The sequence below is a fragment of the Triturus cristatus genome, chromosome 7 (assembly GCF_964204655.1).
Source record: "Triturus cristatus chromosome 7, aTriCri1.1, whole genome shotgun sequence".
NCBI classification, from domain to species: Eukaryota; Metazoa; Chordata; class Amphibia; order Caudata; family Salamandridae; genus Triturus; species Triturus cristatus.
This window is the reverse complement of record NC_140590.1, coordinates 581752433-581767891: the sequence shown is the minus strand read 5'-3', so window position 1 is coordinate 581767891 and position 15459 is coordinate 581752433. Positions and strand designations below refer to the sequence as shown.

Here is a 15459-nt window from a genome sequence, read left to right as displayed (position 1 = left end):
GAGGTCGAGGATGTATCCCATACCTTGCGTAAGGAAATCATAAATCTCAACCTCCGTGAAGGAGATCACCTGGAAGGTAGATGACACAGAAAACCAAGCTCGTGGGAACAACCTACGTTTCATAGGCTTTCCGGAGGGAATTGAAGGGTCAGACGTGATAGCCTTTCTAGACAAATGGCCCAGGTACTTCCTCCCGATGGCACAGCTCTCATCATGCTCTGTAATTGAGTGTGCTCACAGGATGCCCAGCTCCGACCACAAGCGGGAACACCTTCACAGACTCTAATAGCTTGCTTTTTGAATTACCAAGACCGCGATTTGATACTCCGGGAGATGAGATGAATTGGGGAGGTCTGGCTTCCCAATGCCAAAATTATAGTCTTTTCAGACTACTCCGAGGAAGTTCAGAAACAAAGCAGGGCGTTAGGCACAGACTGTCCCCCGTAAACAAAATACAGTACAGGAGGGTGGAGAGGTGTTTAGGTAGCACCATACAACAACAAGCGTTACTCCACATGATGTTTCTTACTTGTATTACAGACATGGTTCAATCTGAAACGTCGTGCTTCGCCGCTTTGATACTGCAATTTCCCGGAGGTCACTGCGAATATTCGAAGGCATTAAAGTGGAAGATAGTGAAAAAATTATTTCTATTCGCCATGGTTTCTGGACACACACTGCAACTATGGCAAGAAACAACATTGGCTAAATTACAAGTTTAAAACTATGCCCATCGCCGTACGCACTGATGTACGAGTAGTGCTTTATGAGAAAGAAGAAAGACGAAACAGTAGCATGTGCAATAAAAGAAAATCCATAAAGCAAGGCAAGGGTGCGGTACCACAGGCTGTTACTAGGTGTCCCTCTGGAATTCTAAAGGGACGTTTAAAAGCTACATAAGGTACTGCACCCTTAAAGCAGCTTACTAAAGGATGTTGTTCCAGCTCTGTTTTCTGTTGAATACAATATTAAGGTGCAATGCTTTAATGTTTATATGAAACAGCAGCTTTAACATAAGTGTTCTCAAACTGTGTTGCATCTGTTCACAGAGCCCTCTACTTTTTAAGCGTAACTTGAGTGGAAGATCAGTAGGGAGGGGTAAGAGGGATGAGGCTCTATGTCAGACCAGCCGACTTTGGAACAAAGGGTTCAAATCTTAGCGTTGCTTCACCATTCAGTGATTATGGGCAGTATCACTTAATTTCCTGGCTTTAAAAAACAAGCTGTGAGTAATAAAGCAGTTGCCGTCTGCACTGCAGCTACCAACGCAATCGCAGCGGCAGTCGCGCTGATTATAATAAAAATTTACTCCTTGGAAAATGGAAGCGCAGCGTCCCTGAAGTGGATGCTGTGATGATACACAAACCCAAAGTAAACACCCAAATAATAGTGCACGAACTAATATGTATTTGAAAAAGTGTAAGGCCACATGTGGCAGGGGCAGTCTGCTGAAAGGGTCTGAAACACCAAAAGGCGGAACTAATTAAACATGCTGGCCAAACAAAAGCAGCTATTTATGAAAGGCAGGGACAAGAACGAATGGAAAAGATGGGAGGTGCTTCCACCCACTGTCTAAATTACAGCATGCCGCGCAGAGTACCGCATGCACTGACTGCCCAGGATCAACCAAAAATTAAATAAATTAAAACCGGGAGCCCTATTTATAATCATTGGCATGGTGTAACATTTCGTGTCATAATCATGCTTTATGAGCAGCTGAAAATCACTAGAACTGGGACCAAACCAAAATCACCCCGAATAGAAATTGTTTGATGCAACCCCACATTGCATGAGTCTGCAACAAGCAGGAGAACTAAGGTGATTAGTTGGTCCCTAGCAGCCCACCAGCTCTGAGAGTGGCCCCTAGTCCAGCTGCAGTTTTTTCGTAAAGGCAAGGGTCGTCGCCCCCGGCCCACTGCGTCGCTAAACGTGAAAAATAAAATGGCACTGGAATGATTTCATTGTCATTTTATTTTTCACGTTTAGCAGCGCAGCAGACTCCAGCTGGGATTAGTGGGGACATGTCCTCCTCTGCTGCTGACTAGCAGCAGGGGAGATATGGAGGAGCAAGATGGACCTTCCAAAGTGCACATGACACTTTGGTCGGCTCTCTTAGGCAGGCCAAAATGACATGAGTACTTTGCAACTCTCCACTCAGCTATCTCAGACAGCTGGTGGAGACCAAGCAAAGGCCTAAGGGAGCATCCACCAGGACGCTCCACCCAGTCCTGCCACTGCTCTCATGTTGGTGAGAGTAGCACCAGGATTGGTAAATTGAAGTTCCTGGCATCTGAAGCCCAAGGAGCCGACAGAGGAGAGACCAAAGAGGGCATGGAACGTGTAGCAGGCAAGGTAAGTAACTTTATTTTTTTGCAACTCGCCTTGCCTGCATGCAAACGCCAACGCACCCAACACTTAGTTGCCAGGCCGCCCCACTGGTGCACATATGTGCCAGCCGCCCCTGCAGTTAGAAGCCTATTGGAGCGCTAAAACGTCCCTGGAAGCGTGCCTCCCTCACGGTCAGTGATCTACGATGGTGTAGTTAGGCTACTTATACCTACCTATCTGCTGAGAGAGCGAGCCTCTGATTTGCTTCAACAATTGTGCGAACAAGACTCCCCTCTACAACACTACCCAAAATATATAGCTGCACAAGTGCACACAGCACTTGACAAGAGGGAACACATTGCTATGATGCCATTTCCCAAAATGCACTAGTCCTCCGTCCCTTGCAGCTAGACTTTATTAGGTATGCAGGTATTGTATAGGTGCTGCTGGCTGTACTTAAGTGCCCGGTAGGAGGTGTGGTCGGAGGCGGGGTGTGGCTACACGTGCTTCTTGTTATGACTGCTAGGGAAAGAGCGGACTATCGGGTGTTAAACGATCTGCTATGAGGAAGTTGGAGGAGTGCCGTTTGAAGCGCGCGCCAGGGACGTGTCCCTCTAGGAACCGGTGCGCTATCAGCTGTTTCGCGCCACTTCGCTAGATGATGTAAACAACCCGCCTCCTGTTCGCTCCCTACCTCCTCGGCAAGCTTCCGTAGGGACTTCTCCCTCTCGTACTGCGTCATGAGCTGCTCGTTGTCCTCCTTCAGCAGCTCCAGCTCCACTTCATGCTCCTGGTTGTCTGCGAATACCGAATCTAGGTTTTCCAATACGGCCACCACCAGCGGCATCAGCTCCTTCACCACGTCCTCATCGTACTCTCCAATGAGCCGCTCGAACTCTCGGTATATGGAGCTGGCCAGCCCAGACACCCGCTCAGACATGACAGCGCTGTTGCCGGGGTCATCCTGGTACATGGTCCCGTCCTCCACCTCCATGGCCCTTCAGTTCACAGCCGCCACTATGCACAAAACTTCCTTGTTGTCAGTAGGATTGCCCACTAGGTCTAAGAAGGAAAATGGGCCGTATGAAGTTGCACGCTACGCGGTGACGTTGCACTGCTTTGCGCGCATGCTCTCCCACACCAACCAAGTCCCGGGATTCAGTACAGTAGTACCCTGAAGCGTTCTTGGTCATACGGTGGACGGTGTGCATGGAACGCGAGCACACTATGCAAGCCGCGTGGCCGGGCCACTTAAGCGCTTAGTTCCAGTCACGCAAGAGAGCACGATCTCGCCTCCCGGCTAATAAACTTCAGACTGCCCCCCTCTTCCCGAATACTCAGCAGTTTTCCCATCTCGGATTTGCCTGGAAGCGTATCGCCTGACAATGCTATCAATTTTGCTGTTTTAATAAGCCAAATGTCTCCACCACGGGCCCAGGGCATATGAGCAGTTCGGTGGGGAAGCAGGATTCGTGAACAAAAAATAAGCAATGTATTTATTAATTGTATTTTTTTGTTTAAATCTTTTTATTGCTTTTTCGTACGTTTTTACTTCACCCATGCAGGGTTACAGTTGCAAGTAGAGAAGGATGAAAGGAGCACAGTATACAACCATTGCTGGAGTGCATATATGCTTAGTAGTAACTTGCAATAATATTAACCGTGCAATTACATGAACAATGATAGACGTTACATATGCAAGTGTAGTAAGGCCAATCAGGAAGAAATGAGATTCCATATATAACATCAACCCTTTTTTTCTGAAGAACTATTAACTTTTACTTTTGTGGAGACTGCACTTATACTTGTTTCATTGTTGTTGGAACTAGCATCAACCTGAAATACCTTAGAATCTAATTTACTGGTGGGATCTTGTGTCAAAATTTTGGACGGGACTACAGATCGTTCAATGCTTCTTGCAATGTCCATAACCTCATCCAACGAAGGATTCTTACATGTTAAAATACGTTCCTGTATTTTCTTATTATGACAATTAAACACTAACTGATCCCGCAAATATGTATCCAATTGAGATGCAAATTGACACTTCGCCGCTAGAACACGTAACACGGCTAAATAATCCTCAATGGATTCTTCTTGTGTTTGTTTACGCTTAAAAAATAAGTGACGTTCCACCATAACAGACGGTTCATCTACATATTGTTTCCCCAACCTAGCTAAAGCTTCTTCGTATACATTCCAACCATCATCACGAGATGGGGATGGTACTACAGGTAAGTTATCAAAAACATCTTGCCCAGCATTACCTAGATGGTTAAACAACAATGCTTTTTTCCTTCCCGCAGAATATTTTGTTGCATCGATAGCTTCTAAATAATTGTCAAAAATACTAAACCATCTATGCCATGGCATAAGTGGTTTACCTGGATTAGGAAGAAAAGGTGGTGGCTGCATCACATTGTTGGATGAGGACGACATGTTTATAATTAATTCCTTGAAAAGTATAATATACTCAAATTCACAATCAAATTAATGTTCCTAAAAGACGAAATACAGGTTATTGTTAAAAAACAACAGAAGAATTACATTTGACTGTAATCTGGTAAGCAAGAACATGGAACTTAAACAAGGAAAGAAAATTGAAACACTACTCCATGAAATTGAGAATCAATTCAATTCAATAATACTTAATTTCGACCTGTTTCGGCCATAAAAGCAGCATTTAAAACACAGTACATTAAAATACACAATAAACATCATCGGTAATAAAATTTTCAGCTAGCAACCCAAGTTAGTCTAGGCACTGTTTCGAATTAAAAAACTCCTTTTTATCCAAAATGCATGAAGATACTTAGAAAGTGCAAACACAATGTAAGCTGCTGTGTTAGATTTAAAGATTCTAAGTGCATCTGCATATTTGCGGAAGCCCAGGTTCCTACATACAGGTATAATCCAGTGCTTCCGGGCTCTGCTGTACATGGGACAAAAGAAAAGGATATGACAATCATTCTCTAAGTCCGTGCCACAGCCTGGGCATTTGGAAACCCCGGTGCTAGACCACTTATTTGTGAAGCATGCAAGGGGGAGGCAGCCAAACCTCCATTGGATGTATAACTTTCTGGCCAGTACAGGATAAATTACATTCAAATAATCCTCAAAGAAGTATGCAATTTTAAACTCTAGGAATGAATTTACCATAGGACCATTACGTGAGTTATGCAACCATGCGCTAGTGCATCTAGATCTGTGTGACTGGGTGAGCAGTTTCCCTGAGATCTCACTGCAGGCAATTGCTGGCTGATGCCACATATCCGCAAGACCCATTAACGTTAATTCCTGTTTGACATAGGAGAGCCAGGGAATGTGCACAGCTTTGCTCAAATTTAATACTTCCTGCAGTTCAATTCTATATTGTGTGAGTTCAGGGGTTAGCCATAATCTCCTCCAGAATCTAAGGGGTTTTATAGATAGTTCCTCCTGGATTGGGAGTAAGCCCAGATCAAGCCGAAGAGGAATAAGGGGGGTGCTTTGTGGGAGCATTAGCAGCTGCCTCAGAAATCTATTCTCCGCTTTGGTTAATTCGGGACTCACAACGTGCCCCCATAGTTCCCCACCATACAGGGCCGCTGATCTTGCCCTGGATTTATAGATTTCTAAACCTGGGCTTATGGGCCTGTATGTTGAGGCATTGTTCATTTTCAATATTCCGCCCGCTATTTGAGTCAGTTTGAGCTGAGATTTTAGGAGATGGGGCACCCAGGAAAGGTTTTCGCTCAGCGTGACACCTAGATATAGAAAGGTCTGCACTCTCTCAAGCGAAACTGTATCCAAGATAGGAGGGGGTCTGGTGCGTCGTGGGGGATTAAAAATCATGAATTTGGTTTTGTCTACGTTGATTTGTAGACCATGATCAATACAAAATTCATGAAACCCATCCAGTGTGCGCTGTATCCCCATGGGTGACTTAGATAATAAAAGAGTATCGTCGGCAAACATTATGGCCGCGATTTTCTTACCTGCCAGCCTGGGTGCATCGTTGTTTGGGACTGCATCCAGGCGAGAAATCAACCCATTCACGTATAGGCAAAACAAGGTGGGGGCAAGGACACACCCTTGCCTAACTCCCTTGTCTACCGGGAACCTCGCAGACAAGACTCCTCCCCTTGCACACCTGACCTGTGCAAAGTTCTGTGTATGCAATCTCACTAGTATGTTCAACAGAGCATTAGGTACTCCCAAGACCCGAAGAACAGCCCACAATTTCCCCCTTGGCACGGTGTCAAATGCTGAACGGAGATCAACGAACACCATATAGAGGCTGCCACCCTCTATAGTGACAGTCTTCCAGTAAAGCATAGCTAGGCGGAATAGCTGATCCGTGGTAGATGTTTTACTCCTAAAGCCAGCCTGATAGGGTGACAGAATATCATTCTCATTGATCCACTCTTGCAGACGATCTAGAATAAGTCGCGCAAATATTTTTTGGGGGACATCAATGAGACTGATAGGTCTGTAATTTGCTGGGAGCAGGGGTGATCCCTTTTTGTAGATAGGTATAATTTCTGCTCCCAACCACGACCCTGGAATCTCTGCGCCTCGCAAGATATTATTGAATAGAGCGCACAGGTACGGTGCCCAAATCAGGGGCTGGTCCTTAAACATGTCACCAGGAAGTTTATCTAAACCTGGTGCTTTGCCCCACATCAGTTTTCCCAGGGCAATGGTAATATCATCGTGGGTGAAAGCCAGAGTCTCAACCTCATCATCTCCAGGTATAAAGGAATGAAAATGCAGAGCGTCTAAGTCGGAGGATCCTGCATAGAGAGACTTAAAATGGGATTCCCAAACCCCTGGATCTAGGTTTACTTCTATTGCATTGCGGGGTTCAGCAGTCCCATTATTTACAATTGCCCAGAATCTCCGCGATTCCTTACTAGTAAGTGCAGAAGCAAGATCATGCCAGCGCTCCCAGTCCCAGGCAATTTTTGCCTGTTCCATTACTTCCTTGTAAGAGCGTCTGAGGGCCCGAATAGTTGAGCTATCCGTACCATCCTTAATTGCATTTACCAGATTGGTTTTTGACTTCCTGCACGCAGCATTATACCAGGAGGAAGGGCGGGGCACCATAGGTTTATTGGAGGTTACAGCTGGATTAAAAATATCAGCTAACGTGTCCACCAGGTCCTGATGGAGAGTAAGCAAGTTCACAGAGGGAACAGAATGCTCTTCCGCGATCAGGATGTCCCTTGCCATGGTGAGGAAGGGAAGGATAGTTGAATATAATCTGGGGAGGGCATCCCTCTTATCTCGCAGTTTCGCCCATTTGACACGCCGCCTGTTATTGGATAAAACAAGGCCAGGGTCAGTTGGCAATTCGGGTTGTCGCCTTGAAACAAGAGGGGATACCATCTTTAACACCAGAGCGTTATGATCGCTGTCAGTCCTGGGCAGTACCTCCAGATCCACGATCTTTGGCCAAAGCCTGGTCTCGACCATGGCATAGTCTAGATGAGATTCATGATCTTTTTTATTGTACGTACATCTAGACGGGATGTCCGAGGGTTTCCTACCGTTAACCGCCCTAACTGAATTGTGGAGGGTAAGAGACAAAATCTGTGTAGCTAGTGGGGACCACGCCTTAGCAGGAGCAGAGTTGCAGGGAGGAATTCCCCAGAACTCGTCCTCTTCCAACAGGGCTCCCTCATCCATCCCTGGTAAGGGCTCATAATGGCAGTTGAAGTCACCTGCAATTATATACTGAATTTCCCGATTCAAAGAGTCGAGAAAAGCTGAAAGTTCCCTGATGGTTTGAGATTCCCTAGCCAATGCTGTGGGGCGGGAATAGACATTGATTAGAGCCAGTTTAAAGGAGGGTTGCCATGTCAGTAAGACACATAAGATGTCGGCTGAGTTGGTCTGAATTAATTCTGCTTTGCAACCCAGGTGGATACCAACCCACGTGGTCAGGCCGCCGGACGGCCTCCCAATGCCTCCCCATCGTGCCATGGTATTAAAGGCCACAAACCCCAGTCTGTGGACTCCCTCCCTAGCCCAGGTCTCTTGAAATAAAATCACATCATAGGTGTCTACAAAGGAGCCCCATTCAGGGCACTTGAGTTTGGTGCTTATTCCCGCCACGTTCCAAGATGTTATGGTCATGTGCTGAACGTGGATTATGGGTAAAGATAGGAGGACAGGCGAATGGGGTAAACTATCCGATGGATTAAATTCAATGGGGTCCTCGGGAGCAATGATATCATTGGCTAATTTTTCTGTGGGGTGTTGCTCACTGAGACTACAGCCAATACTCTCTAGGGAGTGACCAGAACTGATCCATCCAGGGGGAGAAGGTACCTCCCTGCTACAGGGAAGCATATTGCCTTCGTGAATTGCCTCAATCTGGTGGGAAACCTGGGTCCCATCTAACGACCTAATCAGTCAGTCCACCTGATCTAACTGACTAAACCTGTTGTAGAGGGGGATAGAAGTGCGGGACAAGGTATGGACTTCTCGCCTTGGTTTCCCGACACGCCCCCATCGGGAATGGGGTACAAGGGACCATTCGGTTTCTTGCCGTATCACAGATTGGCTAGGGTAGAAAAAAGTAAGTGGGCAGGTTGCGATTTTAGTTTCAAGGTGGAAGAATCCCCCCCTACAAATATACTCCACTGTTTTGGGGTCCCTAAAATTGACTAGGACGCAGTCACCTTGTATAGTTTTGGGGGTATGCCCTATCCACCCCACCCTTCTAACCATAATAATCTCACTATTGACGTGGGGGGGCAAAGGCCTGTGGGTACACAACCATTGCATCGTCTTATTTTTTAGGGAATTATAGTCTTCTGTGGTAGCTTCTCAGGGACGCCTGTGAGAACGACCACAAGGGGGCAAGATTCGGGAGGTAAATCAATTGTCAACATAGGCCCAGGTACCTCTCCCAGATCTACCCTTCTTGACGAACTTCCACTATCACTGCCTTTTGCCACAAGAGCAGATGCTGGGATAGTAGGAGCAGGTAGTTGAGTGTTAGTGGGCCTGTCTTCAATTTGAAGGGGTACTGGGTTAACAATATGGTCAGAAGCTGCCTGATCTGTTACAGGGTGGTTAGACAGTCGCTGAGTATTTGAATTATTTAAGGGTGCAACTGGGGATATCCCATCCGGCCTGCTATTGTGGTTGCATTGGCAGGAGCATTGCAATTGTGTGTTATTGTGGACATTTCCAAGTGCACCATTGATATAGATCTCAAGCTGTGCCAGATGAGTTGTTATACTATCTAACCTAATAAGAATGGGATCGAGTAGGGTGTGCAGCAATGAGTTAAGTTGCAACAATGTTACAACCCCTTCAGTTTGTAGCGAAATGTTGGAAGAAGCGCTTGCATCGACCGTAACAGTAGGGGCAGCTAGGTGCGGGGTGCATGACTCAGAATCTTCACTTAACATGATGGGAACTTCAGTGGTTAGATTATCCCGACGCTTTGAGGTTTTATTACCCCCAGGATAGGTTCTTTTCCCACTAGGAGCTTTGGATTTAATCTTCGAAGGCACTATCAGAGTTTTATCCTTCTTGTTTCGCAGGGTAGGGCCTGAGCACAGCGATGGAGGGGATCTAGCTTTCGGTGATGTTATTAGTTCATCGCAACTCGTGGTGTCACTCTGTGGTGTGTCATCTATGAATTGGGTCAGTGGGAGTGCGGATGATTTGGCGCCTGTACAGTTAGGAGTACCCTCAGTGGCTCGGGGAGTACAAACAGAGGCTAAAGGACCCAGAGAAGAACGTCTGGCCTGAGCGAGTTCTTGAGAAACCCTACGTTCCATAAGAACTATGCCCTGATCTATCACTGAGTTAGCTCTGATAATGAAATTATCTAAGGTGCCCGTGAGGTTGTCATTGCGAGCAAGATTCCTGCCCGTTTTGGAGGCCATTGCGCTAAGCTCAAAGTATAGGGGGAAAAAATGCGTTAGAGCACCCACCACTATGTCAAGCAATGCCTAATTCCCACTGTACCCGCTAAACTCTATCAACCAGCAAACAAAACAGCAGTATGAATATAAAGCCCAGTTCAAACCTGCACACAAGTCCGTGAATAGAAGGGACGTGGCCCGGTCCGGTCTCTTGCGGGCTCGAACGGGCTACAACGGGCCCGCCCTTGGCCCGGGCTTCGCCCGCGCTGCGATCCGCGCTACGGAAGTACGTAGCCGGAAATAAATAATGAGGGGGGCGGGGCTATAGGAAGAGAAGCAGGTGAGCCGAGTTAGCGGAGCGCAATGCTCCAAGGTCCTCGCAGTCCCGTCTTCTAGGCAATCCAAGGGCCCCACAAGCAGCGTAGCGTCCTGAGCACAGGGAGCGTGAAGGAAACCCAACCTGCAGTACACCAGCCAAGTTTTTAAATGATGATGGAGCCTGCGAGCGGCTCCCGCGCAGCGGGGGCCGCGAGGCGTGGCGTGGGTGGAGTGACCAGCGGGAAGAGGAGCAGGTGAGCCGAGTTAGCGGAGCGCAATGCTCCAAGGTCCTCGCAGTCCCGTCTTCTAGGCAATCCAAGGGCCCCACAAGCATCGTAGCGTCCTGAGCACAGGGAGCGTGAAGGAAACCCAACCTGCAGTACACCAGCCAAGTTTTTAAATGATGATGGAGCCTGCGAGCGGCTCCCGCGCAGCGGGGGCCGCGAGGCGTGGCGTGGGTGGAGTGACCAGCGGGAAGAGGAGCAGGTGAGCAGGTGAGCCGAGTTAGCGGAGCGCAATGCTCCAAGGTCCTCGCAGTCCCGTCTTCTAGGCAATCCAAGGGCCCCACAAGCAGCGTAGCGTCCTGAGCACAGGGAGCGTGAAGGAAAATATCAGTAATTGTGGTCCCGAAAAAAAAAAAATGGTCTGAAAACCAAAGCGACACACCCATCTCATTCAGTCTGCCCTTTCTGGAATACTAGGTTCCAAAGAACCACTAGCAGTATTCGTACTGCCTGACCTCGATGACACTGACCTCGCCCGCGAACTTTCTGGATCGTTACCGTGTAATGCTACCCGTGAAAGATTTCACCGATTTAGGTAGCCAGGCCTCCCTACCCACTGCAGCATGTTGCTTAGTGCCCTTACTACTACCTAGTAACCTCCACCGGACTAGAAGCTGCAAAGTGGCACAACGGCACGTGTGATACTTCTTACATGTCCTTCCTTTTTGGACAACAGACCGTACTTCGCAACGTGGTATTCTTCAAGCCAGTTTCAAAAGCAAAAACTACAAGTCCCATACATTAACATGTTGTAGTCCAAACAGGCAGGAGTGGTTGAATTACTGCATCACCCTTGCCACGCTGCTGCAACCACTTGGCGTGCCGCTTCTTTCACCGAACTACTCTAGTACCCCAGGCTGATAGCCTAACCTCAGGAGGCTACAGCGCTATGTCCTCAGCAATCCTTTTTCTGCATCCCTTACTGAGGATCATACGTGAGTCCAAATTCACTATGCAATAGGCATTAAGTGTGATATGAAGACCGTTGCTCGAAAACGCTCGATCACCGTTATGAACCTAAAACGGGATATCTTTCCATCAATAATGCTAGAAAATGCTTTTCATGCTGTTTTATTTCCCTTTTCAAGATGGCGGCTTGTGCGTAATTCACGCAGTGACGAATAGACGTGGCGACGAGATGATGCGATGACTAGAAACGCTTTGTTACGCGTCTGCTTCCTTGACACGCGAAGCAGAGAACGATGATGGAAATTAAAAATCAGCGGGTTGCAACGGTGAACTTGTAGCAAAGGTACGAGGCTTATTTTGATTCCAAACGAAACGTATTAGGAGATCCAACACTAGTTTAAAACAAACGTATCCGTGTCGAAAACTCCCCATGCACCATTCCGCCGTTTCTATTCCCAAATGATTTCCGCTCTCATACAGTTATAACGAAAGTTCAACAGCCACGACGAGCAAAGTTATTCAGCTTAAGCACAAAAAGCAGTGAGTTCATACAGGTCTTCCCCAATTCCAAATAGAGACCAAACTCACGTAAATGCCGCTTGTGGAAAAGTCCTTTGTCTCGTTAAACTCGTTCGTTAGTAAACTTTTAAATCTGGTCGGTGGGTTCCTCAAAATTGTCCCAATCGTCGCCAATATTTGTAGTAAGGCCAATCAGGAAGAAATGAGATTCCATAAAGGTTCGTCTTGTAAGAATAAAAAGGTTTATTCCAGAGGTTAACAACCCACGACTTTCCAACACAAGATACAAGTAAGAATGATATCTTACAAGTTACGTTCTAAACTCTAGAGTACTAAACTCTATTACATTCTAATATTTAAAGAGACATGTAAATTAATCATAACTATAGTTACTACATATTACAGCAATCCATAAGAAGTGCTTTTACAACTGATTACTCTCAACATTAGTTGGACTCTTCCCAGGTACAGTAAGCAATAATAAACATTAGCAGAAATAGACAGTTGATAAGAACATCCAGTTAACAGTTGGATATACATGAAGGTCTCAATACCCTTGTTTTAACTTTAGGAGTTCCTTATCAGCAGACAAGGTAAAAGATCTTTGGACAAAATACCTTGAAAAACCTGCCTTAAAACTCAACCAGTTATATAAGATCTGGTCATCTTGGTTTACTAAAGGAACTGCCCACTGAGCAACGTCTCCTCCTAGATAAGAAATAGTATTTTAACTTTTGAAATTGAAAGCAGTTACCAGAATTCACTGCTAAGAGAGACAAATACGTTCCTGCTGTACTTAAACAGAAAACTGAAACATATATTTCTAAGTTGACACTGATTTTTCCAAATCGAATGCGCTTCCACTGCGCTGCTTACCACACATAACAAAGGTGTAACAAAGGTCGTGAGATATGGGAACCTTTTATTACCTGGGCTCAGGAGAGAACGACTGGAACTGAGGGTGCTGTGTCAAACGCTGTCCAAACGGGGGATGGGTAATTAATAATGTATGAAGATTTGACGTGTACAAGATGGGCACTGTAAGATAAATCCTGGAACCTGCTGTCATATTTAGACGCCATTACCTATATATGTTTAATGTTACATGTACACTGTTTTTGAGCCTACGGGGCACATTGCTATGGTAGATACATGATGACTCAAGACTGATGTATGTGTTTTGAACTGTCGTATATTTGGCACTAATACACCAAATTTGTTTGTTGTATAAAATGTGCACTGCACTTATTTTGAAATATCAATAAATAAAATAAAAAAGGTGTAACAAAGGTCATATTCACCCAGCAGATTTATGAGCAACTGGGCTCCACAAGGATTCTGAATGCTGCAAAATTACAAACTCTCATTCCAAAGTTCCATGAATATGACAACTGCAAGTCCGAGAGAGCACTCCTCCTCTCTGTCCAGTGAGGAAAAATTTAAACAGTAAGCATTGGTAACTGGGTGTGGTTACCTTAAATACAGGAGACGTCCAGCCAGGTCAAGGCAAAGGTTCATGGTACTCTAGGTCCTATAAAATTAAGGTATGTTTTTTCCTTGTTTATTAGCCTTGTCCATGGGGATTCAAATGAAACTGTTATCTCATTCCTGACAGTTTGATATAGTGTGCAAAACCCTTAAGTTTGCCAATCTCAGATCCCTTAAACACTTCAGGATAAGAAGCAATAACGTTAGGTCCATATTCTTCCTCTGTAATCACCATCACTGGTCATTAACTCTTGTATTTAGAGTCATGTTGAGGAGTTTTTGATCTCTCCACCTTAAAAAGCAGACTCCCCTTTTGGTCACATAAAATTTATTCTCGCAGATCTCTCCTTGAATTTGGTGTCTACCATAAAATACCCATGGAAGTCAATCCCATTGCCATTGTATGTCATGGCTTTAACATCTTGTTTATTGAGTACGGAGACCTTAGGGGTGAATTACTTGTCAAATGTAGATTTGAGAATTATGGAAAATGGCGAACCAGAATCAGCCATCATTTGAAGTTCAACCTTGTGGATGGTGAGTTTGCACAAAGGAGGAGGCGGACGTTTGGGCTCCGACAGATATTCTAATTCTTGTACTATCAATTTCATCCCTGTGTGGGAGTTGGTACTTCCACATTCATCCCTTACTTTATCGTTACTTGCTTCTGCAACTTGAGCAATTGTATTCCTTCCCAACTGCTTTCTATCTTTGCACACTTTAGCAGAGTGCCCTAAACTTTTACAAACTCTACACTCCTTTTGAAGGGCCGGGCAACCTTTGAACTTAGCAGTATGAGAACTACTACCATATCAGAAACAAATAAATGTACCATCACTCTTCCGTCCCTTGCTTAAGCACACTTCCTTTTGGCAGTTTTTTCAATGTTGACGTCCTTGAACCATGCCATGGAGTGTTCAGTTGCTTTAGCTGACTTATAACTTCTAAGTAAGGATTTCCCATTACCCATATGTGTTATTTTATGGCTCTCTAATTGCAGCTTACCATCATTTGATATTTTATCATTTCATTCATCGTTTCTCCAGAACAACAAATTACTGACAAGCTACAAAGTGCAGTTAGAAATTCATCTAAACTCTGATTTTCCTGTTGGTGTCTGGTGCAAAAGTAATGCGCAAAGTAGGTTTAAAACGAAAGTGTAATCTCAGCATGGTTTTTTGAAAAGCGTCATATTCATCTTGGTCCACAGGAGCTTCAACTTTGGGTAGAGAACAAAACATCTCTTGACTCTCAGATCCAAATAAGTGTAACAGAAAGCTTTTTTCCCGTTCATTTTATGAGCATTAGTCACACACATATAGGTCAAAAACTCCTCTTTCCATTTTTTCCATTCAACAGGTGGATCGCCTTTATTTTGTGAACATTTTTGAGGAGGATCAAATTGCATGTCTGTGGTAATAGCAGTTTCCAACAACAAAGAAATGTGTATAAGCCAGATGAAAATAATTGAATATACAGTAAGATGTATAAAAAAAAGTGAAACTCCCACACACAGATGAAGGGATATATATGCCCACAAAAAACTCCTCATAATATATTTGAACTGCTGTGAAATGCAAATAGTAATAGGAGTGAAGGGCAATCAAAATGCCTGCCAATATCCAAAGAGAGGCTTGGAATGACGGAGATTGAGTCTCAAGTCTCCGCCGCACAAGGCTGCAAAAAGAGGTATGGTGTTCCCACAGAAACACTTCTGAGGGTGGGGAAATGAGAGTCACCCACCA

The 15459-nt window shown here is 45.3% G+C and overlaps 1 protein-coding gene across 2 annotated transcripts in view; it reads right to left on the bottom strand.

Moving 5' to 3' along the window:
- The window catches only part of SPAG9 (sperm associated antigen 9), a 1633747-nt gene extending 1630314 nt beyond the window's left edge, over positions 1-3433 (bottom strand). For both annotated transcript variants that reach the window (XM_085617154.1, XM_085617155.1), the window contains exon 1: positions 3023-3433. In XM_085617154.1, coding sequence (XP_085473280.1) covers positions 3023-3322 — 300 coding nt within the window. In that variant the 5' untranslated portion in view covers positions 3323-3433. The remainder of the gene's footprint in view (positions 1-3022) is intronic.
- Positions 3434-15459: the final 12026 nt, after the last annotated feature.